This window comes from Neolamprologus multifasciatus, chromosome 16, assembly GCF_963576455.1.
Source record: "Neolamprologus multifasciatus chromosome 16, fNeoMul1.2, whole genome shotgun sequence".
Lineage (NCBI taxonomy): Eukaryota > Metazoa > Chordata > Actinopteri > Cichliformes > Cichlidae > Neolamprologus > Neolamprologus multifasciatus.
In genome coordinates this window covers 11,308,412-11,335,788 of record NC_140454.1, presented here as the reverse complement: position 1 = coordinate 11,335,788, position 27,377 = coordinate 11,308,412, and the positions used below count along the sequence as shown (strand labels likewise).

Below are 27,377 nucleotides of genomic sequence, written 5' to 3'. Positions count from 1 at the left end.
CTCCTCTTTCTTGGGTTTCTGCTGCCTGAGGTATTCACTGAGCACGCTGTCAGTTGGGGCCATCTTCGTGATGTATTCGTGGATGTTCCTTGTCTCATCCTGGACTGTGGTGCTGACACTCACCAGTCCCCGGCCTCCTTCCTTCCGCTTAGCGTACAGCCTCAGGATGCTGGACTCCATGCATGGTCAGGAGCTTCCTTGTGTTGATGTCAGTGGCTTCTATCTCCTCCTTTGGACAACTTATTATCCCAGCAGGGTACTTGATCACGGGCAGGGCGTACGTGTTGATGACCCGGAGCTTGTTCTTACCGTTCAGCTGACTCCTCAGGACTTGCCTGATCCTCTGCAGGTACTTGGTGGTTGCAGCTTTCCTAGCGGCCTCTTCATGTTTCCCATTTGCCTGCGGGATCCCCAGGTATTTGTAACTGTCCTCTATGTCTGCAATGTTGCCTTCTGGTAGTTCGATCCCCTCCGTTCTGACTACCTTCCCTCTCTTTGTTACCATCCGACTACACTTCTCCAGTCCGAACGACATTCCGATGTCATTGCTGTATATCCTGGTGGTGTGGATCAGTGAATCGATGTCTCGTTCACTCTTGGCATACAACTTGATGTCATCCATGTACAGGAGGTGGCTGATAACTGCTAGTCAGTATCCGTAGCCAGTCTTGTCAATGACCGCACTGAGGGGGTTAAGGCCTAAAAAATCAAATCAATCAAATTCAAATCAAATCAAATTCAAATTTTATTTGTCACATAGACAGTCATATACAGTATGATATGCAGTGAAATGCTTACACAACTGCTCGTGACCTAAAGAAAAAAAAGGCTATGATAGGAAATAAATATGAAAATTAAAAAAGGTTAAATTTAACTAGAAAGGAATAAAATAAAATATAAAAATTAAAGTTAAAAATGAAATAACTGTACAACAACAAATTAGAATGAAGGGTAAATTTAACTGGGAAAGAATAAGATAAATATATAAATTAAAGTTGAAAATAAAATAACTGTACAACAAAATACACAAATACACAGTATAGAAATATATAAGAATGTATGAAGAAATATAGAACAATAACAGCAGCTGTACAAGTATTAAATGGAAATGAAGAAATATAATGTCCAGTGTTGTGCAATCCACATTTGTAAGTGTCTTGTGCAGTGCAAATATGCTTAAAGTGATTTAAGTGATTTGATTAGATGACCACGCATCGAATTAGTGTAAACAAAGTCCAGAATGTCCAGTGTGTGTGTAAAAACCATATGTGTGGGTCAGTACTATGTGGTGGTGTGATTAAGAGACCGTATCGCCTGCAGGAAGAAGCTCCTCCTCAGTCTCTCTGTGTTGCTCTTCAGGGAGCGGAATCGCTTTCCTGACCTCAACAGAGAGAACAGTCCGTTGTTGGGATGGCTGAGGTCCTTCACGATCTTCCTGGCCTTGGTCCAGCACCGCCTGCTGTAGATTGAGTGCAAGTCAGGGAGCTCGGAGCGGATGGTGCGCTCAGCTGATCGCACAACCCTCTGTAGAGCTTGTCTGTCCTGCATGGTGCTGTTCCCGAACCAGGTTGAGATGTTTCCCATCAGGATGCTCTCTATGGTGCACGAGTAAAAGTTCCTGAGCACCTTGGAGGGCAGTCGGAAGTCTCTCAAGCATCTGAGGTGGTAGAGACGCTGTCGGGCCTTTTTCACCACGGTGTTGATGTGACAGGCCCATGACAAATAACACAATAATATTTTCCATCTAGGAAGCACACCTTCACGGATCAGAGATCTATGGTGAACAAACCTTTCATCAGTTCTGGTCACATAAACTAACACACAGCTTCATGACCTGGGAATATGTCATTTAAAATGTTTAATAACACTTCACTCTTAATACACAGCTGCTTTAAATGCTGAAGATCATAATTTAACATAAAAGTGCCCTCTAGTAGCCAGTATTGCATGTTACAATCTCGGTGAGAGTTCATGCCTTAATGGACAGCTGTGCTGTTTTCTGTTTCTGCATCTACGTGACTGTGTGAGCTGATTGTGGACCCAAATGCAGAGAACAGAGGCAGAGGTGAATTCAAAACCAGCTTTTAATGCTGCTTAGTTCTTATAAACTCTCCTTCATTATGTTTTCTACTGAGGTCAGCGTGACTGGGATTGGGAAATGACAAACAGGAGGGAATTGAGACACGAGTGAAAGAAATTACATAGATAAAAACGATCTTCAAATCAGGAGAAAACCGATGCGGGAAATGAAACTAAGAAATGACAGAACTAGAAATTTGTAACAGCAAAACACACACTCATTATAGAATAAAACAGACAAAGCTCAAACTTAGTTTGTGAATTACAGTTAGGGGTAAAACTGTAAAACTTGTGATTATATCATTGTTAAAAAACATAAAGTTGTTTGGTGTTTTTTTGCAGATCCACTTAAGAGAAGTCAAACATGGAAGATCATTCCAGGACTTTTTCTCATCATTTCTGAAATGAGCACAGTCTTCTTTTCCACCACCATCATGATGATGATGATGGTGGTGGAAATGATGTTCTGCCCAGTACCTAGCAGGTGAGTAAAAACAACACTATCTTATTATTATTGAGGAAAAATTCATATGTGTGGTGTTGGTGTGGGGGATTTCATTAGCTAAATTTTCCATCAACAGCTTGGATTAACTTACTGAGAAGGTTGATTAACATACTAGGATCAACGAATTTCAGGTAATGATGAAGAGGAAAACTAAGTCAACCAAGTCATTAGTATACAATCTTTAAGCCTCTGGACTTGTAGTTTGGTTCAGCTCACTGACCAGTGTGATTCTATATGTAGAAATGTCTGTTGGAAGTTACAGACTGAAACAACAAACAACAAACTGAAATTAAAACACGAAAGTGTCCGCAAAAGGACCCAGGAGGACATAAGGGAGTGTTTTGCTGTATGAGCTGTTGGGAAATTTTCTTCAGTGTTGAGGAAAAATCTTGAAATAAATGTGTAAAAGCAACTGAGTAAATGTTTTAATTTGTGCTGTTTTGGGATATTTAAAGTAGGTTTTAGATCAAATGAACTACGTAGACTTCCACTGTGTTGAATGGAATATAGCCAAACTTGCCAAAGGATTTTTTTTTTTTAATTTTAAAATTTCAGTCCGGGTTTCTTAAATCAGCCTAAAATGGCTGAGCAGCAAAAATACTTACACTCATGCTCCTTTGGTCCGTTTTTGACCAATTGAAAACCCTTTTAACCCTTTAATGCCGGTCGGAGCGGGCACGCTCTGTTTTGCGTAACTATTTTTAAATCCCGGTAGCACTGCAACCACATAAGCTAGCGCAATATTTTTTTTTGCATATGAAACGGGAGGAGTTGTACTTACATCTTATGCCATCAGCTTGTCACGGTTTCCTTCCACATATAGCTTTGCAAAAATTGCATAAAAAGCGCTTGCAGGAACAAAAACGTAATATTCCAGAAACACACTTTGCCGATCCGATCAGCTGTTCGTAACACTTCCTACATTGAAATAGACATCAGTGAGAACATCGCATGTCCGCCATTACCTGCCCGAAACCGGAAGCAACGTCATTTTGCGGAAATGTCGTTTTTTACCATCAGGGCCTCATGAGCCTATACTGGTGTTTTTAAAAGTTATGTTTGACTTTATGACTTTCTGTGTCGTTTCTGGGATGCTTAGGACTAATATTGCACTGCTGGAAATAGTTTATTTTGATGCATATGCTGTTTTTTTTTTGCAAATTTGCATTATAATATTTATTTTCGTTTTTCCTGCAGTATATAAAAATTGGTGTATTTCAAAAATAAAACTATGAAGACACTCAAAATAAATTTCCTGTGGTGGGAAACTATTTTGTGCAACTTCTTTGTATTTACAGTTCTGAGGGATAAGCCTCTTAAATTTCTCTAACGAGAAATATATGTTAAAAAAACCAAAACGATTTTAAAATTTTTTGTAGTTTTTATTGCACTTTTGCATTTATGTAATTACTATGCACTTAATGCAGACATATTATTAAAATTTGGGCTATAATGGTTGTATTAATGTATATCAACTTGAAATGTTCCCAAAAATGGCACTACAACATGTAAAAATATAATATAAGCTCTGGCGGACTTGGTTCTTTGGTAGGTCTTAAAGGGTTAAAACCGCTATTTTTCATTCCACATTCATTATACCATAAATTACTGCATTGCTCTACATTTCAATGTGGACTCATGGCCTTAAAAATGTATCCTTTTTTTATTTGTCCACCAGGTGGCGCCGTTTTTTCCAATTTTGGAGCATAGAACGAAATGGAGAAAAATTCCATATTTATTCCATAGACTTTTTGTTCAAATAAATGATAATTCTGTGTCACTATCAATGTTGGATCATGTGTGTGGTTTAAAAAAAATAATATAAAAACGTTATTTATGTCCCCCCAAAAAAGAAAGAAAACAAAAGTGTGTCTGTGTCTAACTTCAAAAGTATTTTCTCTTAGAAGCGCACACTGCAATAGAAACAAAATAAATATAAAAGCAGGGGCCAAAACCAAATTAGACTTTATTTTGTCTGCAAGCTCAGGTTGTTTATGCAGGTACACTGCAGCAGAGGTTTTAAGGATGAGCAGTAGCGCGGGAGTAGTCATTTTCAGGATGGCAAGATACTATCGCACCGAGCAAGTATTGGAAATGGTCCTGGACTCTGAGTGCCAGGATAGCTCCTCGTCATCCTCCTCCGAAGATTCTGGAGATGACACGGATTATTCTGTGGAAACAGAGCAGCCGGAGTCCAGTTCCTTTGAAGAACTTTCTGAAAATGAGAGCGAAGAGGAGATGGAGATAGAGGAAGCAGCATCGGGGTGGACTTCAAAAAACGGGAAAATCGTTTGGTCACCCACAAATACGGAGACGCTCCAGTATGTTCCAGCAGCCACAGGTGTCACCCCGGGACCGACACACTATGACGCCGCACGGATCAGGGACCCGATATAGATAGTTTTGCGCTCTTCCTCACTGATGAAATTGTGCAGCATACCGTGCCCATGACAAATCTGCACGGGAGACGAACACTTGCCACCTGGCGAGAAATGGATTCTGATGAATTTCGCACATATGTGGGGCTGCTCATTTTGGCTGGCGTTTACCGGTCGAGAAACGAATCCACTCGCAGCCTCTGGGCTGAAAAATCTGGACGGGACATTTTCCGGGCCACCATGTCCCACAAGCGATTCCACCAAATGCGCTGCGTTTCGATGACAAGCTTTCCCGACCACGACGCCGCCATGACAAGCTGTCTGCCATCCACAAGGTGCGGGATTTGTGGACGCATTGTCTGGAGCTGCTGTTCAGCCCAGACAGGGACATTTGTGTCGATGAACAGCTGTTCCTATTCCGAGGAAGGTGCAACTTCAAACAGTACATACCAACAAAGCCTGCGAAGTATGGTCTAAAAATATGGACTGTGTGTGATGTGAAAACTTCCTATGCCTGGAGACTGCAGGTTTACACTGGCAAAGCTGGCGATCGTGTGGAGGTCAACCAGGGGATCAGGGTGGTACTGGAACTAACTGAGGGGCTCCAGGGAAACGTCATCACATGTGACAATTTTTTTTTACTTCATTTGCCCTGGCAGAAGAGCTACTGAGGAGGAAACTGGCCCTGGTTGGCACAATCCGAAAAAACAAGCCCGAGCTTCCGCCTCAGTTGCTCCAGACAAGAGATAGAGCGGTCTTCTCCTTCGCCTTCACTCTCACCCACATTGTCGTCTCTTACGTCCCCGACGCGCAAGAATGCGCTATTACTGAGCACAAAACACCGCACTCCCGATGTAAGCGAGGAAGAGAAACAAAAGCCCGTGATAATACAGGATTACAAAAGGTGCAAAGGAGGTGTCGACAACCTTGACAAGGTAGGTGTCATTACGCATCAGTTACGCACAGATTTATTCATTCTTGCTCATATATTCTTGTGTAATATATATAGGTTTTATGATTTCGGGTTTTTTGTGTTTTTTCGTTAGGTTGTTGGCAAATATTCCTGCAGGAGGAAAGCAAACCGCTGGCCAGTGGCCCTCTTTCACAACCTGCTGGACGTCTCACTGTACAATTCCTACTGCTGTGGACAGCAATTGACCCATCCTGGAAACAACAGAAAGCATACAGGAGGAGGCTGTATGTTGAAGAGGTGGGTGAAGCTTTGGTAAACCCACACATATTGAAGCGAGGGTGCCTTCCCCACTCATCAGGTGCTTCAGACAAAATGGCTGCGAACAAAATGGCTCTTAGAGCCGACTCCTTATCGCAAACCGTGTTTTTTTCTTTCTCTCACCCTCTCTCTCGCACTTTTTTTCTGCTTCACTCCGCACGTGATCCTTGTGCTTGCGCTGAGTAGAGGGGGGAGAGGCGGTAGTTACACTCGCAGTAGCACAGGAACAGAGCGGGAGGGAAAGACAGAGAAAAAAGCCAGGGACAACAACGTCACATTAGAAAGGTATAGTAATCATTAGTGCAATTGTATAGTAATCATTAGTGCAATTGTATATTGTATTTCATAATACAATTGCATTATGTAATTGTAATAATAATATAATAATATAGCTTCACAATGATTACAGGACATCAGACTACTTGTTCTTATTGCTTAATGATGCAGAATAATCATATAGAAATAAAATCTTCCGTTTTCCGTTGAGAATGTAGCTGTGTACACTTCAAATATCTGCTTGGTTTATCAAGACATCACATATTTGCGGAGATGTCTGTTAGCCACCAGCAGTGTTGGTCAAGTTACTTGAAAAAAGTAATCAGTAACTAATTACTTCTCCCAAAAAGTAATCCCATTATTTTACTGATTACTTATTTTCGAAAGTAATTAATTACTTAGTTACTTTTTAAAAATACGATTTACAACCTGAATAGATGATAAAGCAATAGATCTTTCAGCCCAATTCTACTTTTTCTGCATAATCCATCATACAAAATGTAATCAAATGGAAAAGTCTCTTTTTAAAACTTGTTTTATTAGTTTTAATCTTTTAACTTTATGCATCAAGCAAAAATTTAATTATATGCACCATTCTCTGACTGGAAGAAATGTGTTTAACATTTAAACCTATTTTCTGCACATTCCAGCACATAAAATAAAATATTTTTTTGTCTTTACACTCACTCTTTCAAATAGATGCAAGTAAAACACAGCAGAAAATAAATGAAATCAAAGACTAGCGGTCCTGTTGCTCTATTTTCACCTGTAAAGCAGGAGTGGGGCAGGCTGCTGTGGAGTCGGTGCGGTCTGCTTCTCTCCATCCCAGGGAAAAGGGTAACACTACCTGGGTCTGGGTGCAGTTTCCCCCTCCAGGGGCAAGGGTACCTAGACCTGGGGTATAGAGTACTCTTGGGGAGTGTGATTGTGTGTACAGCGTCTATTTATGTCTGTCTCCATGTTGGGTGAGTGCTGAGTAATTGCATATGAGAGCATGAGGGTGGGAATGGATGTTTGTATCTGTGTGTGTCTGTTTGTTTCTGTCTATATGTCAGGCTGGGTATCAGACGCCACCTCTCTGGGGACATCTCAGGCCCTCTAAGGTATGGAGGCCTATCTCCCCCCACTACTTCCCCTGCCAGTGGCAGACGCTCTCAGACATTGGTGCGTTGGTGGTTCTTTGTGTCCGGGGATGGGCGTCCAGGTACGCGCCGGCTCACTCCTGGTGGCTGCTTGTCAGGGGCTGGAGCCTGGGGCTCGCTCGGGCCACCTCGGGGGTGGGGTGCCCTCGGCCTCTCGGTCACTCTGGCACAGCTAGCTGCCGGCGGAGCTCACGAGCACGTCACTGCAACCCCCCCTGGCTTCTGCTCCGCGGCTGCTGAGTGACCCCTCATCTGGGACTCTCATCAGCTCTTTCCGGGAGAGTGGCACGGTTGCCCCTCTGTTGGTCTTCCTTGGTCTCTTGTGCTCTGAGGGCCTCAGTATGTCTGGGGCCTGGATCTCCTCCATACCTGCTTCATGCCCAGGAGGATGGGGCTATGGCCCCCCACACCCTCTAGAAGATCATTACATGAAGGAACCTTTTAAAGACAAGCGCGCTCATGCTCACAGGTGTACACACGGGTGCTCACACACAAACTACACCCTTTTTGGCTCCTACCTCAAAGCACACTGTGCGCTGTAAATCTTACGTGCTGCATAATAATATTCAATATTTAATATTTACTGTTATATACACATAGAGCATCGCGATGGTGTTGTGTTTATTATATTGCTGTTTTTGTTTGCTTGTTTTCTCTTTTTTTTTTGAGGGTCGAGAGTTTATTCCGGTGTCCTGTTATATTTTAGACAGCAAGGAGCAGACGGCTGAGTTTATTAAACTCCACCGAGACAATCTGCAAATTTCATTAAAAGTGTAATAAACTATCATCTTGTCTTTATTTTTAGTTAGCACATACCTTAAACACTTCAAGCTGTAAGCTAATGATAGTTATATAAGAGCAGACGCATGCTGGTGCAATAAGCTGTACGTTTTACGTCCAATGGATGCATGATCTGATTAGTCGACTAATCACAAAAATAATCGGTGACTAGAGTATCAAAATAAGCGTTTGTGGCAGCCCTAGTAATTATACACCCACTCACTGTTACAGTATAAAACCAAAAACTTACTTTTTATTACCAATTTTCAACATCAATATTATGTGAAATATCATGGTTTTATTACCAAAACTGCACAAATTTATTGCTTAGATTGCAGCAAAACAGAAACAAGCATCACTACCTTGGATGTTTTATCAGTTTTCTGATAATTCAGTGGAGAAAACTTGTATGTCTATTTATTGATGGATAGATACACATGTAGATACATGGATATATAGTTATACATACAGTATGGAATAAAGTTCAAAAAAATCATTTCTGAAAAAATACACAAGCAAAAGTGCATAATTGTTGGACTATGATACAATTAACAGCATTCACAAATAAGAAAGCAAAGAAGTCTATATTCATACCAGTAAATGCATCCATTACCAAATATGTGCATATTCTTAACCTGTGAGCATTAGAAAGAGTCAGACATGACTTGGATAACTGTCTGTTGTGTGTACTGCAACAATAGCCCTCAGTCTCCACCAGTGAATGTAGGATTGGCCACAGTGGTGGTGGCAGTCTGGAACAGTGGATTGTCAGCCTGTAACAGAGAGAGCCGAGTAATGAGAAATCTGTATCTTATTTATCTTTTTTATTCATCATGACTTGAAGTTTCAAAGTAAGTTGAAGTAAGCTTAAATCATTTGATGAAGCAAATTATAATACGATACACAGGCTGATCCCAATATGCTGGACATGTGTTCATCTTCTAATGTCAGTCACTTTTAACTTTACAAATTTTCAAACCCTGTTAATCTCAAAGAAGTGGCTGCTACTGTGGATCAGTGAGTCACAGCTACATTCATTGTACTGCTGCCAGAGCAAGCACAATCCTTTTCAATGTTTAAACTAATAAAGCCTAGAGACTGGTTGGCAACCACTAGAAAAAAAACGATGTGGTGGGGTGTGGTCCATGACGCGGCTGTGTGGGAGGTCGGCGCACCTGAGCTTAATCAGCACATCACTCTTCCCCTGCACATAAATGAACTAGGGCCTGTTGGGTTGTTGTTGTTGTGGATGTGTGTGGCTGGTAGCTAGGGAGCTGCAGTCGTGAAAGTGGGTGAGCAACAACCGAAATAAAGGAAAATGTTGCAAAATGTTGAACTGTGGTCGTGTCTCCTGCCTGCCACAAACAAGTACTCTGCAAATACTCGTGAATTACTAGCCAAACAGTAATGAAATTGAAAAAGTGCATTGCAACCAGAAAAAAAACAATGTTTGCTTTCAGAGTAAAAGATTTGCCTGACCACTAACCCTCAGAAGGAACAACTTTTATTTTGATGACAAAAATTGTCTGTTTACACTTCGTGTCACACTAAATCAAGTTTCACTACTGCGCTGAGCGTAAATGGCAAGCATTGTCAGACAGTCTGCTTGTTTCATGCAGAGTGTCTGTTTTCCCAGTTGTTTATTTCTTGCTTGAACTTGCAGTGCTTGCTTGCAGTGCTCCCATTACTCGCTATGGACAGGAGCTGACGGTCTGGGATTTTTAATCCATGTAATAGTGATTCCGACAGGTATTAAGTGTTTTTGTAAGGACAGTTTAGTTTTAGTTGACTGAAATGTTATATCTGAATTACATGAATCAAGCAAACAAAAATAGTAACTGTAACAAGAGAGTTAGATTAACATGAAACCGACACAGTCGCTGTCCAAAGAGACCAATCTGAAATGTGTGACAGCTATTTCTGTTTGCACAAATAACTCAGAATGATGCCTCACCTCTGCCCATTTGGACTTCTTCTTTTCATTCTCAAACTTCCTGAACTCTTTCAGGTCTTTCATGTAGAGGAGTAATTTAATAAGCATCAGCAGCAGAATGCCGATGAGGGCCACAGCTGCGATGGAGCTTCCGATGATAGCTATGACATCAGGCGGTTTTGGACAATCTACAGAGTTACAAATTAGACAAGTTTAACAATGAGCTGTAAATGAATGACATGTAGAAAATGGTAACACAGACATTATAAGATGAGGATCAGATTTGACTGGTGATCGAGTTTGATGATTCATAAAAATAACTGTTCCAATAAGTGCCTGGAGGGGTTTCAAGATGGCTACTGAGTGACAAATTGTGTTTCTATCAGGGCTTTGAATCTATGTCTGCTGACTTTTCTTAGCCATGCTAGCACAGTTAGCTCTATGAAGCAAGCTGGGCTCACAGAGTTGATTTAAAAGCTGTTGCTGGATAAACAGACAGTAAATTTTCTGGCCTGCAAGGTCCTAATGTCCCCCAGTCAACACATCCCAGCCCTGTGCAGATCTTCAGTGTGTGCAGTGTGACAGCACAGTTACTACTGCAATGAATCAGTGAAACTGTTAATAAATTAAGACTGTTTTTTGTCATTTCATCGACATCCTACCTCTTTTCTTCATAATTTCAGCCTCGTAGTTATCCTCTCCAACCAACTGAACCAGCTTAAATGACATCCAGCATCCCTCGCTGTCTTTCTGCTTACACTCCTTGGATGAAAAGGTGAACTTTTCCATCACTATTTTAGAAGAAATGGTCTTACAAGCCTCGCTACAGTTTTTTTTAAAGGGACCTGATTCAAAGCCGAGGCATTCAATGCAGTTCCTGAAAACACAATTACATGTATTAGTTCAAAATTGAAAGTCAAAGGTTTTGTTTTTTTCTTTTGCTTTACTACACAAAACAGTGAACACCACGTTTAGAGGAAAAGCTCAGTGGAATTAAGAAATCACTTACACTTTGGTCTGGCACGGGTCAGTGCAGCCAGGACATTCCAGGCAGTGAGGACGCTGATATCCTCCTTTACATTCACACTGATTGCACTTGCAGGTCCCTCTGCCATTGCAAACACTATTGTTTACGGTACGGCAGGCCTCGTCAGAGGTTCTGCACTGACAGGCAGAGCCTTCAAAGCCAGGATTGCATTCACATTTTCCACACTTGCATTTACCTTTTCCTGCAAATAGTAAGAACAAAATAATTTTTTTGCAGCAGGGAGTCTGTGCCACATGACAACCAAGAACATGAAGAACATCACCAGCAAGAGACAAAGCCTCTCCTGATGCCTGTGGGTTCACCACATAAAGCACAACCTGACTGGAAACCCACACACACGTTCCACAGCACCGTCTGATAACTTTTGAACCCAAAAACTTTGGGCAAAGTTGTAAACCTATTCAAATTACCACAGAGGCACAGCACTTTTAAGATAACATCTATTATTTTGTTCCAAACCAAACGGGCTAAAAGTAGAATTCAGTTTGTTTGTATGGATTTTAGGAGCATAGTGGAATAATCACAGTGGAATAATCACAGTGGAATAAGAGATGGTTGGTAAAGTTAAGATGATGTTCAAATTAAAGACCTGTAATGGAGTGAGTTTGAGCCTGTCCACACATTTGGAAAGGTGTGAGGCCATTGTGAAACACTTTTTCCATCATGGCAGCACGATGGTGCTGTCCTGAGTTTGACTTCACCACTTGGCCTTTCTCTGTGTCTGTGTGGGTTCTCTCTGGGTACTCCAGCTTCCTCCCACAGTCCAAAGACATACAGTTAGTGGAGTTAGGTTAATTGTTCATGTTAAATTGCCCTTAGGTGTGAATGTGAGTGTGAATGGTTGTCTGTCTCTATGTGTTAGCCCTGCGACAGACTGGCGACCTGTCCAGGGTGTACCCTGTGATAGGCTCCAGCCCCCCTGTGACCCTAACAGGAATAAATGGAAGAGGATGGATGGGTAGATGTTTCCATCATAAAAATGTTTGCACAAGAAAACAAAGTAACTTATTTTACTTTTTTTTATCTTGTTTTGATATAATTAGACCTTCTTTTGAGGAGAATGACTGCAAACCTACCTCCACATTGTTGGTTCTGAAACTTCTCACAGTGGTCATCGTCACATTCACAGTAGGATCCATAGTATTGGCTTCCACTATCTGTGTTGTAGCACTCGCACCGGCCACACACACAGTCTCCTCGACCCTCACACTCAGTGCCATTATCCTTCTGACAGGATGCTCTCAGGGTGTGCTCGGCTTTGTTCCCAGTTTTGCAGTTACAGAACTGACCAACGTGACCTTCTTTGCACCTAAATAAGGAAAAAATTTGAAAAATACATAAAAAAATTTGAACATTAATAAATAACAGAAAATAAAATTTGCCACAAAATATTTGTTCACTTCCAAAAATTAATACTGAGGAATCTGTTAACTGTCCCATAATATGAATCATACACATTATAATCCATAGATAACTCTATTCAACACACCACAGCACACAAACCATTTCTAAAACTACAAACACGTTCACAATTTTACACCTTTGATCTTGCCAGTAATGCTTGTGTGTTATTAACACCCTACAATACTCACCAAAAATTTTGAGTTGCTGTGTTTTGGTTTATTTTTGAATGATGGATTGTTCTTTATGTTTCTCTGGTGCTTCGTTGGGTTTTATTATGAATCTATGTTTCAGTTATTCTGGTTTAGGGATTCGTTCTTAGGTTTTGGGTTCTCATGGTCATTGCAGTTTCAGTTCAGTGTCTAGTCTGTCTCTCAGTGTCGTGTCTGCGTCTTTGTTTAGTGGTTTCTTGTTTCCTGTTTTATTGTGAAAGTCTATGTCTTATGTTAGTGTGTGCAGCTTTGCTCCCCCTGTCTCGTTAGCCCTGATCTCTCCCAGCTGTGTCTCCCTCCTGTTATTTTGAAATTAATAACATTGGTGCTTTATCAATAGGAAAGCTACAAAACTTGTGACAATTTAGCTAAAAGTTTCAAATCTATGTACTTCCTCTCTTCCGAAGATGGATCCAGTGGGCCAGATTAGAGTCTTTGCTTATCCAATTCTAGCCTCCGGTCCTTATGTTTCACACCCCTCTTGTAGGCTCTTTAACTTACAATACAAAGTGCCTTGAGGCCACTGTTGTTGGGATTTGGTGCTATATGAATAAAACTCATTTGAATATTGTGAACTGAAAGGGACACTGACCCCTACACCTCTTCTTGGCTATCTTTAGAAAATGTGTCTTGTGATGGGAGAAGGCAACCAATCACACGTCTTTTCAGACCAGGACAGAGAAGTACAAAGACCAACAAAGTCAATCTTGTGTGATGATAAAGGACTGCCTTGACCTGTATTTATGATATCTGACATGAGATGAGACTGATCACGGATGCTGGTGACAGAGACGAAGCAAAGCTCTAATCCCAGGCTGTGTTTGAATTATCCACACGAAGGCTGCCAATCTCTACTTCAGACAGATGCAGTGATTTAATGAACTAAAGAAAGGAGCATTACTTACAGTGTAAAGCAGCTCTGGTTGTCGGCATTAACAAAAAAATAAATGTCACCATTCTTATATGTTTAAACAAATGACTGATGCTGGTACTTTTCTGGCAGACAGAGCAGGCTGCAAACAGCTTGGACGACATTTAAGTGGATTCAATAACATTTTAAGTCGATACCAAAACACTGAGAATCAGAGCTTACCTACAAATACCACAGCTGATGCTTCCACTCATATTGCAGTGTGGATGGGGGTCAATAATGGGTCCAGCAGTGTCACATTGGCACCTACATGTTGTATTTATGGTCACTGTCAGCGTGTCTTTAATGCCCCGTGGACTGATGGTAAAGAACTTGTTCTCCATACACGTGTCTGCGGTCACCGTAATTTCAAAAATAACCTGGAATGGGAATTCAGGTGTTGTGAGTCACAAGTGCATATAGTATAACAATACTCTAAACTGGTCAAAACTAGAGATGGACCGATCTGATATTACGTATCGGTATCGGTCCGATACTGACCCAAATTACTGGATCGGATATCGGCGAGAAATAAAAAATGTAATCCGATCCATTAAATATCAAAAAAGCACCTCACAAAACTTGCTACACAGCGTAACTCGTCTCATAACCGTAGCACGTCGCAGCAGTGTGCATCACGTGATAGAGCGGCTGTGCGTATTTGTAGCCTAGCTAGCAAACCAGCATTTCATCTCCGAGGAAGTTTTCCCAGAGAGAAGTAAAGCAAGTGTGTAAGTTCATCTCTGAATGTTTGTAAAGCTTATGGAGCGACTGCCTCTCTCTCTCTCTCTCTCCTGCTGCTACTTCAATCGTGAAACTGCTTAATGATCAGCTGATCGGCTTTTCTGTAGCTAGTCCATCTCTCTTCTTAGTTTTTCGCCCACTTCTCACCAGAAAGAGGAAACCAGCGGCTGAACAACAGCAGCATGTTTAAGCTTGATAAGCGGTTGTTAGAATTTATTTATTAATACTTTCTACACCAGGATCCTTTTCTACATAGCTGACTGCTGGTAACTGTGCAGGGGCGGATCTAGCAAAGTTTAGCCAGGGGGGCCGATAGGGCATGAACAGGGAAAAGGGGGCACAAAGACATACTTTTCTTTCTTATTCTCATTTAAAATGTCGAGCTTTTAATAAATAATTATCTGACTCTTACACCCAAAGTTTTAATCTGATGTAAAATATATAGAAGTCCATTACTGTATATAGTAACTGTTAAGTCTAATATACCCTAGTAAGCTAGTACTTTTTCCTTTGGGAAGATACCGTCTGTGCAGTCTGCAGTTCTGTTGAAGAAAGATGTTGAATCTATTTAATTATTCTTGAAAAATAATTTATTTCTGTGCATTTTCCCCCTGCATCAAATTAAATTTGATTACATCGATTAAGCATCATGAGGTGGGGGGTGGTTCCCTATTTTGTTTTTGCTGGGAGTTTGCAACCCTATTAGTTAGGTTGCTTAATATTTCTGCTAAGTACTCTTTAAAATACCAGAATAGGGAGGATGGAGCAGGTTTAAGGTTATTAGATTGATCAGTGTTGCTGAACTATGAAATATTTTGGGCGCAGTGTATTTTTTACATACAGGTATAACAGAATAGTTTTAGTGTTGTTATTTATTTAAACTTGAGTATAAACTTATACAAAATGCAGCAAGATATTAAAAAAAACGTTTTATTGATTAAAAAACACTATATTGGATTCATATCGGTATCGGCAGATATCCAAATTTATGATATCGGTATCGGTATCGGACATAAAAAAGTGGTATCGTGCCATCTCTAGTCAAAACAAGAGATTCACTTTGTACAACAGTATACAGTGGTCTCTCACTATAACGCGCTTCACCTTTCGCGGCCTTGCTGTTTCGCAGATTTTTTTGTGTGCAATTATGGATGCAGTGTTTTTATTTTTGTTTGTTTGTTTGTTTTAAACAGTGCATTGTGTTCTGCGTCCTGATTGGCTGTAGACTATTGTCAATCGATCTCGTGCCATATCTCCTGTACAGCACAGAATGCGTTCAGCTTGTCAAATTTACATAAATCATAGATCGCTAGCAGTGTGCCTCTGAAGTGCTGTACTGTATGTTTGTAAGTTTTCTCCCCAACAAACACAACAAGGTCGACGAAACGTTGTCACCTGCGGGAGCCATTGGTTTCATTCTATAATACTGGACTTTCTACAAGGTTTGAACTTTGTGTTTAAACAAGAGAGAAAAGTGTGAAAATGTTCATGCCTGTCTGAGAAAAGTGTATAAAGTGTGTAGTGAGGGGTTTTACAGCCTTAAAACATCTATAATAATTGTAAAAAATAAAGTTGGCCACTTCGCCGATTTCACTTATCGTGGGTTATTTTTAGAATGTAACTCCAGCAATAAACAAGGGACCACTGTACTTGACATATTGCTCTGTTGTTCAAAACTCACAACAACAATTTTCTTAAATAAGAGACATGTCACCTTAGACTGCACCTGCATTTTCAATTATCTGAACCTGAAGTCCGGTGTCTACTACGGCAGCTCACTAATATTTAATACAGGGCTCTAGAGTGCGACTAATTTGGTCGCAGATGCGACAGAGCGGACCCGTCGCATCAGAATCAGCTTTCTCTTTTTCGGCTTTCTCACCCGACGGCCCGTAGACGGACACGCTGTCGGAGCTCACTGATTCTGATGCGTCGGGTGCGCTCTGTGTTTACGTCTTTTTGCGTTGATTCTGAGCAGCAGGTTTTGTCTCTCCAACCAAAATTCACCGAGCCAGCAGCAAAAGAAATAGCAAACTATGCTTCACATTTGATAAATGTCGTCATGAATTTCCTCTGACTTTTGCTGTTTTGCTCCCACCACAATAAAAATCACACTTCATGCACATCTCTCTCTCTTTCTGTGTACTTCAAGAACAGTTTCCCGTCTCAAATCTCTGTTTTCTGCATTATTCATTGGCTTATTACCCACCAGTCTACCAATTTTTACAGCACTGTCGGCCACTGTCTTTTTCTTTTCTTTTGTTTTTTTTTTACTTAAATGACCTCGGACAAGAAAGCCTAATTTCTGCTGTTCAATACTGAAGAAATTTAAACTTCTTAAATTTATGCAATATTGCAGAATATTTTTAAGGTTATCTGCTATAAAAAGCCAGACCAGGAAAATCTCCTTCATGTTTTTCTGTGTTTTATTCTCAGTTACTTTCAGACAAAGGCATCTGCTGTGATGTTCACAATTCTGATGAAGTCTCACATGTATCAGTACTGATAAATGATCAGAATTATAATATTTCTGACTGTCTGAGGCAAAATTGAATCAAATCAAGACTTTGAGAACCAGAATTGAATGGATTATAGAAATCAGTGATGATACCCAGCCCTAGTGAGCAGCCTAGGCCTGAGAGAAGTGGATGTAGCTGTGGGTAATAAGAAAAGATTGATAACTTTTTTGCTAAATTAAGGCCTGATCCATTTGAAATTCATAGGCAGTGCTCTGACACAATGCCATCAATCTTTGAATGCTGAAAACGCACAGTGTATCCAGGAAACACATTATATGCTGCAATAAATGCACTGCCCAAGTGTTCCCTCTCTCCACTGCCTTTTATCAGCAGACAGCAGCAAACAGGTCGTCAGAGGAGGCCAAGATGATGATTAAGTTTAACATTTTCTACAATATTGCCAAAGAGTGCCAAAGCTCTTTAAGTACAAGATTGTTAGTTAATCATTTACAAATGAATATTGTAGGTACATGCACTAGTTTGGTTCTCAACTTGATTTAAACTGTCTTGTTAAGAGTCAGCTCACCCATATCATGGTGCTCAGTATTAGAATGATACTGGTCTATCTGGACCACTTTAATAAAGAGTGACTACCTAAGTTACTCTCCATGAGTAAGGTTTATCGTGTGGATGGATACATGTGTGGATTTTTATTACACCAGGCAATTGAAATTAACAATTGGGTCTGAATTTAATTGCTTATCAATGATAAATCACAAAAATGACTTTTGTGTAGTGACCAAAACAATACTGCACAAAGTGGCTGAGACAAAGTTCTTCCACAGCATGGCTGGGTTTGAGAACAGAATGATACTGACCCAACAGTGCAATAGAAAAGTGCAACAATGACAGTAGGTTGTGCAAAAAGTAAGCATTTTGCAATAAAGGGCATCTGACAAGGATGTCTTCAGCCCGCCTACCATTTAAAGTACTCTCCCAACTAGGTGAAAATTCTGTGGGATCCTGGACTCGGTGAAAAGGTTAAAAATTCCATATCATATTCTTTCAGATCTCCTCAGCAATGTTGGAGGGTCAAAGTATCATTAATGCTAAAGGAGGCCGAGGAGTAACTAAACATCTGAGACAATGAGCAGGAAAGTGCAGGACGGACAGGTGAAGAGGCCATGCTGCTAGCGAGTCTGCTACGAGCTAAGCTAGCGAAACAGTAAAGACACAGTGAGTGAAAACTTTGGCTATAAATTAGCGAGCGAGTACACAGAGAGTGTGCTCCGGATGAAGCACATTAAGGTTTTATTATGAAATAAAAAGTTATCTAAAAAATTTTAATTAAATTATTATGCAGATGAGCTACTCAAACACACCACTGTGTGTTGGAATAGGAACAGGAAGTGATACTCTACCGCAGAGAGGGCAGTGTTACCAAGTGACAGCGCCACCCAAAGGATCGAGAATTAAAGATTCTGAGCTACAAAATAGGTGCCACCAAGACTTGGACCACCCATCCAGATCAATCATCCAATGTTCACTGACATGTGGGTGACACGTGACTATGAAAAGTTCAAAGAACACTGACCTCGTCTCCCACGTGCACTTGGTCACAAACCCCCTGTTTCTCGCTTTTTTCTCCATGGCTGCATATCGGCCTGTAGACGACTCTCACGTTTTCAGGGAGATTGTCATGAGTTATGGTCACTTTAGAGGATAATGCCTGTCATGAATTTGAAAAGATGGTAAATGGTCTGGTACGGTAAAGATAATGAGAGAGGGGAAAAAAAACCACCTCCAAATCATTAGAAATATTCCACTCATCACAAAATGTGTCAACTTACATTGTAGGCTCTTTCAATCAACTCAACAACATTCTTGGAATCTGATGACAGAACTCCTACTTCTGATTTTGGAATCATCTTTGAGAGTTCCTTGGAAAGACATGAAATGTAAAATCAGTCAAGAGTCCGACTATTTTTGCCCCACAAGCAGATAGAAAATGAAAGTTACATCTTATTTACCTTGTACACAGACTCAACATTTTGTGTCACTGCAAATATCGTCTGAATCCTGTTTTTTTCCAACTGCATAGCTAGCTGTCCAACAGAGGGGTAGTCCTGGAGATTTTTGGAGAGTGGAGAAGAGATGGAAAAGAAAATAAAGTGATATGTATGTGTGTGTGAGGCGTCAGCGTATATATAAATGCAAGTATGGATTTTATATCATTGTTTACTGTGCAGTCTGATTTTTTTTGTCCTTATTCAAAACAATTAAAAGAGAGGGGAAAACATTGGATGCTTATAAATCTGATCCATGTTCTTCTTAGAAGCTGAACAAAACTCACATGATTCCATACATACCATCTCAGTGCTCTTGGCATAAAGATTGTTTTCCATGTGACACTGTTCATCATTGGGTTCCAGTATACCGGCCAGCTTTCCGTCCCCAGCCATATGGAATCCAGCATCAGTGGTAAGCACAATCAGCCGAGTGCTGTTGCTGTTCCAACCAATTTTGTCCTGAACAACATATCAGGAAGCATTAAGACCCAGTCAAATGCTGTCAAAATCAACTTTGGCTAAAAATAAGCTGTATTTACTTTTTCTACCCTGAGAAAAATACATCTAGATCAAATTTGTCTAAAACATTTAGTTATGAACATAATTGCTGTGTGAGCCATGTTTGGCTGGATGGAGCTCCATTGTTTCATCCTGTTTCCAGTCTGTTAGCTTTGACTTTTCAGAACATGTGACAAGTCATAAATGAGTAGAGGCCTACATGTTTGGCCATATGAGCTGTGAGCATTGACTATGATGAAGTTTAACCACTGCATGTGTGTATATGTGTTTGTGCGTCTGCTGCACTGTGGTGCTTGTCTCTGTGGTGAGCAGGTTAGATTCAGATCAGTCTGTACGACTGACCAAGAAAGCTTGTAATTACCACTTTATGGAAAAGCGACCATCATTTACATTTAGAACAGAGGCCGACCTGTTCAGATGCCACCAGATCAATGATAAGGGATGTGTGATTTAAAGGACAGCACTGTATGGTCTTCAGCAGAGGTCTTACCTCACATACAGCAGCCTGCATCATAGCATCCAGACTCCCCTCTGGAGAGTCCAGATTCCCAGAGATAAACTGCTTTTTCACTTCAGCTTCAAAGTCATTCTTATTTGGGGTCAAGCTAAGGACATGTCTGTAGCCAAAGGCAGCTTGACACTGCTGGTCGTTCTCATCACACGGCTTCTGCAGTTTTTCCTTGTTGGTATTCGTGTAAGGAAGGACTGTTTTATCAACAAAGGCACCAAACCCTGGAATTACAGAAATAGTAAGGTTTATAAAACATACTAAAAAGCAACAGTATAGGGCAGAAAAGATAATACATTTTGTGTTAACTCTTTGTTGACAATGGACTTCAAATTAATTTCTGACTTAGTTTCCATTCATATCAAAAGTGACTGGGAGAGCACAAACCTCTGTAGGACTACCTCCTCCCTAATGAATGAACACCACTGTGTCGTTAATTAAAACCTCTCTGTAGAAGAGCCCTACACTCCACAGCTGATGCACTAATGCACTATTACAGCAGTTTTAACCCTTTAAGACCTACCATAGAACCAAGTCCGCCAGAGCTTATATTATATTTTTACATGCTGTAGTGCCATTTTTGGGAGCATTTCAAGTTGCTATACATCAATACAACCATTATAGCCCAAATTTTAATAATAGGTATGCATTAAGTGCATAGTAATTACATAAATTGCAAAAAAGTGCAATAAACTACAAAAAAATTGAAAATCGTTTTTGCTTTTTTAACATATATTTCTAGTTAGAGAAATTTAAGAGGCTTATCCCTCAAAACTGTAAATACAAAAAAGTTGCACAAAACAGTTTCCCACCACAGGAAATTTATTTTGAGTGTCTTCACAGTTTTATTTTTGAAATACACCAATTTTTATACACTGCAGGAAAAAACGAAAAATAAATATTATAGTGCAAATTTGCAAAAAAGCAGCATATGCATCAAAATAAACTATTTCCAGCAGTGCAATATGAGTCCTAAGCATCCCAGAAACGACACAGAAAGTCATAAAGTCAAACATAACTTTTAAAAACACCAGTATAGGCTCATGAGGCCCTGATGGTAAAAAACTATATTTCCACGAAAATGATGTCACTTCCGGTTTCGGGAAGGTCATGGCTGACATTCGATAGTTCGCGCTGACGTCTATTCCAACGTAGGAAGTGTTATGAACAGCTGATCGGATCGGCAAAGCGTGTTTCTGGAATATTATGTTTTTCTTGCTGCAAGTGCTTTTTATGCAATTTTTGCAAAGCTATATGTGGAAGGAAACTGTAACTTAGGACAAGCTGATGGCATAAAATGTAAGTACAACTTCTCCGGTTTCATGTGCAAAACAAATTATTGCGCTAGCTTATGTGGTTGCAGTGCTACCAGGATTTAAAAAGTAGTTGCGCGAAACAGAGCGTGCCCGCTCCGACCGGTTTTAAAGGGTTAAAGACACTGACTAATTTGGATTTAAATGTTCATTCGTTGCTCTTTGGCTGGAGTTCCTGTCCACAGTTAGTGAAATCTGTGTATACCAAGTTGGAAGATTATGATGTAATGTTTTTACCTATTCTAGCATGGTTTGTGATTCTTCTCAGTGCAGCAAAAAGATCTGTTCCTAGTACTTTGACATTTTCCAGGTCATCTTTCATAGAGTAGGACAGATCCATCAGGTAGTAGAGATCCACTGGATGGCCCTCAGCTGCCTTAAAAGAAACATTGAATGAAACTGGAAGTCCTGCAAACACAGTTAAAAAAAAGGAAATGAATAAAGGCAAAACCAAAGCTACTCCCCCCCCCCCACATACAGTAGAACGATATATGAACTGTAAATAGTACATACAGTACACAGCATACATAGGCACCGGTAATATATACAGACACATAATTCAGATTGTTGTGATAGAGTGAGTTCATGCAATTTTTATAAGCACTTTCTGCTTGCAGTGAATCTGTGAGAAACCAAGCCTGACATTCACTTAATATTGTAGGCAACATTAACCGATTCCACTGACCAGGTCGCAGGTCAAGGTCAATCTTCTGAGGCCTCATTTGGACAACTTGCCCATTTTGAGATGCAGACAGAGGATCATCCTTGGCAATGTTTCGTTTGTTTTCAGGGGAGATGATTTCATTCTCTTTGCAGCCTTTTTTGATCAACTTAGCTCTGGTGTCACAGCGCACTGCATCCTGTTCTCCCTTTTTGGTGAAATTCTGCATGAAGGGAAGGAAGGAAGACAAAAAAGAAAGTTCTTCTTCATAATAAATCTTGATACATATCACTTATCTGTGTCTTGTGCCCAAGTTTAAAAAGAATTTTGTCAATAATCCTCAAGTCAAAAGGAAAAATATTTTCCAGCGGCTTACACTCACTATAGTAGTGAGTGTAATGTACAATATGAGCTCCATCAGGACAATATCCAGTGTTGGGAAGGTTACTTTTTAAATGTATTCCATTACAGAATACAGAATACATGCCCCAAAATGTATTCTGTAACGTATTTTGTTACGTTACTCAATGAGAGTAACGTAACAGAATACTTTGGATTACTTAATATATTATCATGCTGTTTACAACTACATGAATGTACTATTGCTGCGATTTATTACTGTTACTGAAGGTCCGCGGCTCTGAACTGTAGTAAAGAGACCTCTGGCTAATACGTCGGGTTCGTGTCGGCTCGTAGCTGAAAACTAGCTTTACTTTGTTGTCTGGGTCAACTTTGCTTGCGAGAGACAGAGAGAGGCGTTGAAAGGCTGCTCCAACGGAACTTGTTGTTTTTGGAGGAAAACACGAACACGGTGTACAGTCGAGTCTTAATAGCTTACTTACAACTGGGCTCGTCAGGCACTCTTCTTGGCTGCAGTGGTTATTATTATATTTACATGCTTCCAGCTCCCGTTTCTGCTCGATGACAGCTCGTACTTTTCCTTTTTCTCCCTCCCTCGCTCACAGACACATAACGGGTATGACAGTCCATTCTCCATGCAGCACGGACTACACTGCCCATCAGGCTACATGCTTTAGAGCTATACCTGTAGCATTCTGCCTATTAGCTTAGCACAACAACAACAAAAAGGCCTCTCTCACCCAGGAAACACGCAGAGAGAGAGCGTCACCCTGTAACCATGGCAACCGTAACACTGCTGCCTGGAACAACAGAACGTAGCTGTCAAACAAAACCCAAACAGGCCTGACCCGCCACAATATGAAACAGGGAAGTACCGCCGTGTAATCCATTTATTTCAACAAAGTAACTGTATTCTAAATACCACCTTTTTAAACGGTAACTGTAACGGAATACAGTTACTCGTATTTTGTATTTTAAATACGTAACGGCGGTACATGTATTCCGTTACTCTCCAACACTGACAATATCACAGTCACATTACAATCACCACTTATTATAAAAGTTATAAAAGCACAAAAGTTTGCCTGATCTGTATTATCACATAATAACCATTTAATGATAAAAACGCACAATGTTCATAGTTGACCTCTGAGTTTAGATCCACACAGCTTATAGCATGAAACTGAAAAACCATTGTTAACATTTCTAAGATCTGCACCACTTGTCATATATATTTATCACTGCTTTCAATGGTCTGTATCACAGTGAATCATGGAACTGTTCTCATATCTCCCCTTTCATAAAGCCATGTCCAGTGTATCCCTAAAGCATCATTCCTTTGTAATATAAGAACTGGACAAAGTCTTGTTATGGCTACAGCCAGTTAGTAAAATGTGGTTTTTGATGCAGCCTTGGTGAAGTACGATAACTGTAAGATTTTTAAAAAAGTGGGATATGCCATTTTTCCAAAAGTTTTCACGAGGTTTACACTGCTGGGAAGGGTTAAGGAAAACCTCTAGAACATCGAAAACCTGGGCGCTATCAGCCATGTGTGTGGGCATGGTGGTTGTGTCTAACAAAGACAACAAAAAGCTAGGTTTGTGTGAGGATCTATCTGATTTGAAAGAGTATGTGCACTGTAAACTGTGCATACCAGCAGAGCAAAAGTGTTGTGTGAACTTGATGCCAACATGGGGTTCTGGTAGATTCCACCATTAAGTACCCAAATTCAATTACACACTTTACACTGTCTTACTATATCTTTAACTATCATCTTGGATTACCTCAAAACCAGAACTTTTCAAGCACATGAAGCCTGAAGAGGGGCTGGAAAACTGTGGTGTGTTACATTGCTGATCTGCTGATATAACGGCAGGACCAGGAAGAGCAAGACACTGGACTTAAAATTAGTGGAATTAGTGATTACACAGTGTAGTCTGAATTTGATGCACTCCGTCTCTGGTGCAGAAATACCCAATATCTAATAGTCACCTAAGTAACAAAACGTGCCAGCATAGTAAGAAAGGAAGCTGACCTAATGTACTGGCAGTGGCTCAGTCTTACAATAAGTTCTGGATGTGAACCTACGATAACCTGAGAAGCAAAATCAAACTTGGTTGTAGGAAGTGTGAAGCAGCATGTGGTGTTTGACAGAATGGAAACCACATCAACTAATTAGAAAACTTGAGGGTCTATTGTGTGGATTGAAAATGAACTCAGCTGCGACCGAGGTGAAACACACGAGTGTGTATTTCTACATATGTATTTTAATGGTATAACAGGTAATTACTGACATGCTACCACGGGTTCAGCAGTGGATTAGAGGACAGCTTTTCGTTGTAGATAAAACGCTCACGTTAGCACTAAAACAGAGACAGTATTTAGATTTTACATAAACTTTCTTTCTCACCAGTGTTTGGCACCATGCACAGTATGGCCCAGATTTTATACAGTCATCACAGGAGTTGATCAGTGACTTTGAGCAAACTTCCTCTTGTTGGCACAGCCCTGGAAAGAAACCCCCAAAAGTGTATCATGTATATCATGTTTACAGAGTCATTGACAACCTCAAAATCATGAAACGCTCAAACGTACATTTTACACATGCAGTCATTTTATTAAACATCACATCAAGTAAAAGGTAAAGGTTGATAAGGTTTATAAATTTGTGAATAAATATTGTAATGTAGTATTTATGCTTTACCATGTCTACCCATCAGCAGGAGAATAAGTAATGGCATACACCGATCCATGTTCTGCTGGAAAAAGACAACAGTCAGCTGATTTAAAATTGCAGAATTTTCATAAAGCCAGAGACACAAGACAACTACAAAACTAACAAGATCCTATAAAATACTTCCTCATGAATTTGCTCACGCCCCAAATATCTCTTATTATTTCCAAAAAGGTGCTCTTATACTTTGTAAACTCTGTAATATATTGTATTATTTAATTGGTTCTTGGGCCAACTGTAACCCACATCATTTCTTTAGGGATTATTAAAGTATTCGGATTCTGATAAATAAACCTTAATTGCTGATGAACCTTTCCTTTGTCTTCAAGCATCTGAACAGAAGAGCTCTGAATGCTACAAGCGGCACAGACAACAGCACCACCTTCAGGTCAGCTGCAGTACATCTTGGCAAGTTGCTGCGAGGATTTCCTCATGTGTACAGTTTGACAACATTGATTTAAAATGGCTTATCGAGAAAAACTATACAAAACACATACACAAATATTCAGCTAACCATTTCGTGTAACTGCTGTAACAAGAAGAAACATTTTATAAGTGTCCTTACAGCAGCATTAACTCACAGACTACATTAAAGACCATGCTGACATGTGTAACACACCCAACTTTCAGAGCTAACAAATATAATACCCAGTGCAAAGGTTTCCTGTACTCAACCACAAACCACCCAGTTTTGCGAAATGTGTCAGTATTCCACACCATAAAAGGTAAAGGGAAGAGTGAAGTGTTAGTTCATCAGTACATTTCCGCTTTCTGAAAAAAGTGCTCATGAGAAAGAAGGAAGCATTTCTCTCGTATGTGTCTATAAATGACTGACTCCACCAGCCTAAAAATACCTTATCAAATGAGACAGAGGTTGGAGAGACTGAGGTGGTGTGTGAGACTTTTTCTAAAGCCTTATAGAGCATCATTTTAGTCTGAAACAAAAGGCCTCAAATGATCATTTGACTTAATTCAACACAGACACAACACTTTGTGTTTACAGTTTAAAATTCAGTTGAATCCAGTGCGTGATGCAGCATCATCTGGACCTAGCCCTACTGTGTGCTAATTAAACAACTTGACTGAAAGTGTATGCACCATACACACACACACACACACACACACACAGCAGGAAAAGCTCATATTATATTAGATTATAACATGAGCAGAAGAAAAAGAAACTTGATCATGAGCATACGTTACAATGCACTTCCGTGAACACAACTTTATTGCTCACCCTGTGTTAACCGCTTTTATATTCGAGAAGATTCTACTCTAACTCTCCAGGTGACTGACGAGACAGATTTTAAGGCACTGATACTGATATGAACTGCTCTTAATCTGTCATTTAACGAGGATTAAGAAAGTGTTTTGTTGTGACTTTCTTTCTTCCAGTGTTGTCACTGTTGTTGTATTTAACAAGCTGGAGAAAAGTTCCAACCTGTTAACAACACACATGATTCTGTTTAGTAATAATGTTAAATGTAATCGATTCAATATAGTCACTTCTTGGCTCAGGAGATACGGTGATCATAACATTCCTATGTTACGGTCAAAGATGCCACAGTGGAATTAGTTGTTACTAGTTGCAGCAAATGTAGCTTAATGTAATGTGTTTTCATTTAAATGACACTCAGACATGTGGAGGCTACGACTTAACTGCTGCTCTTTCTGTGTGCATGTATCTATCATCAGGCACAAGAAATAATCAGATAGTTCCTTTGTGAAGATGACATATGATGCAGAAAACAAGAGGGGGTGATGATACAGCTTTGTATTAACTCCACTTAATACAACACTGACACAGAAACCCGGTTAAAAAATTGTGCAACCCTTTCTCAGAAAAATGTCAGGCAGTCAACTTCCCCCCCAAAAACAGAAGCTTCTCTTCCGCACGCTGCTTATTATAACTTTAAGTGTCACAAAGCAGTGGTGTGGCTGCATCACATTTGTCTGGTTCTCTAATATTTTCTCAGTTTTTCACTGATGGTATAAACTATAAAGTTCATTTTGTTCTTCTACAATAAACTTGTTTTTTTAATGTAAGAAGAAACAGCAGAATAAAATGTGACATGATTCATTAGAGGTAAAAATCTATTTTCAAACAGAAACAAT

The 27,377-nt window shown here is 40.1% G+C and overlaps 1 protein-coding gene and 1 long non-coding RNA gene across 8 annotated transcripts in view; one reads left to right on the top strand and one right to left on the bottom strand.

Annotated features, from left to right (window-relative positions):
* Window positions 1-4,462: 4,462 nt before the first annotated feature.
* On the top strand, window positions 4,463-11,179 carry LOC146500343 (uncharacterized). The gene is made up of 2 exons (XR_014869857.1): window positions 4,463-5,897; window positions 6,009-11,179. It is a non-coding gene; the product is annotated as an uncharacterized LOC146500343 (long non-coding RNA).
* itgb2 (integrin, beta 2) overlaps window positions 8,755-27,377 on the bottom strand; it is a 31,472-nt gene continuing 12,849 nt past the window's right edge. For 4 of the 7 annotated variants that reach the window (XM_085135881.1, XM_085135885.1, XM_085135887.1 and 1 more), the window contains exons 2-16: window positions 25,233-25,284; window positions 24,939-25,036; window positions 22,193-22,391; window positions 21,745-21,915; window positions 20,177-20,418; window positions 19,468-19,626; window positions 19,129-19,224; window positions 18,949-19,038; window positions 18,693-18,827; window positions 14,079-14,275; window positions 12,449-12,681; window positions 11,334-11,553; window positions 10,987-11,201; window positions 10,346-10,512; window positions 8,755-9,164 (exon numbers count right to left, since the gene is read on the bottom strand). In XM_085135881.1, coding sequence (XP_084992007.1) covers window positions 9,096-9,164; window positions 10,346-10,512; window positions 10,987-11,201; window positions 11,334-11,553; window positions 12,449-12,681; window positions 14,079-14,275; window positions 18,693-18,827; window positions 18,949-19,038; window positions 19,129-19,224; window positions 19,468-19,626; window positions 20,177-20,418; window positions 21,745-21,915; window positions 22,193-22,391; window positions 24,939-25,036; window positions 25,233-25,281 — 2,340 coding nt within the window. In that variant the 5' untranslated portion in view covers window positions 25,282-25,284 and the 3' untranslated portion in view covers window positions 8,755-9,095. Of the gene's footprint in view, window positions 9,165-10,345; window positions 10,513-10,986; window positions 11,202-11,333; window positions 11,554-12,448; window positions 12,682-14,078; window positions 14,276-18,692; window positions 18,828-18,948; window positions 19,039-19,128; window positions 19,225-19,467; window positions 19,627-20,176; window positions 20,419-21,744; window positions 21,916-22,192; window positions 22,392-24,938; window positions 25,037-25,232; window positions 25,288-27,377 lie in introns of all 7 variants that reach the window. The other 3 variants (XM_085135886.1, XM_085135884.1, XM_085135882.1) reach the window with 1 other exon arrangement.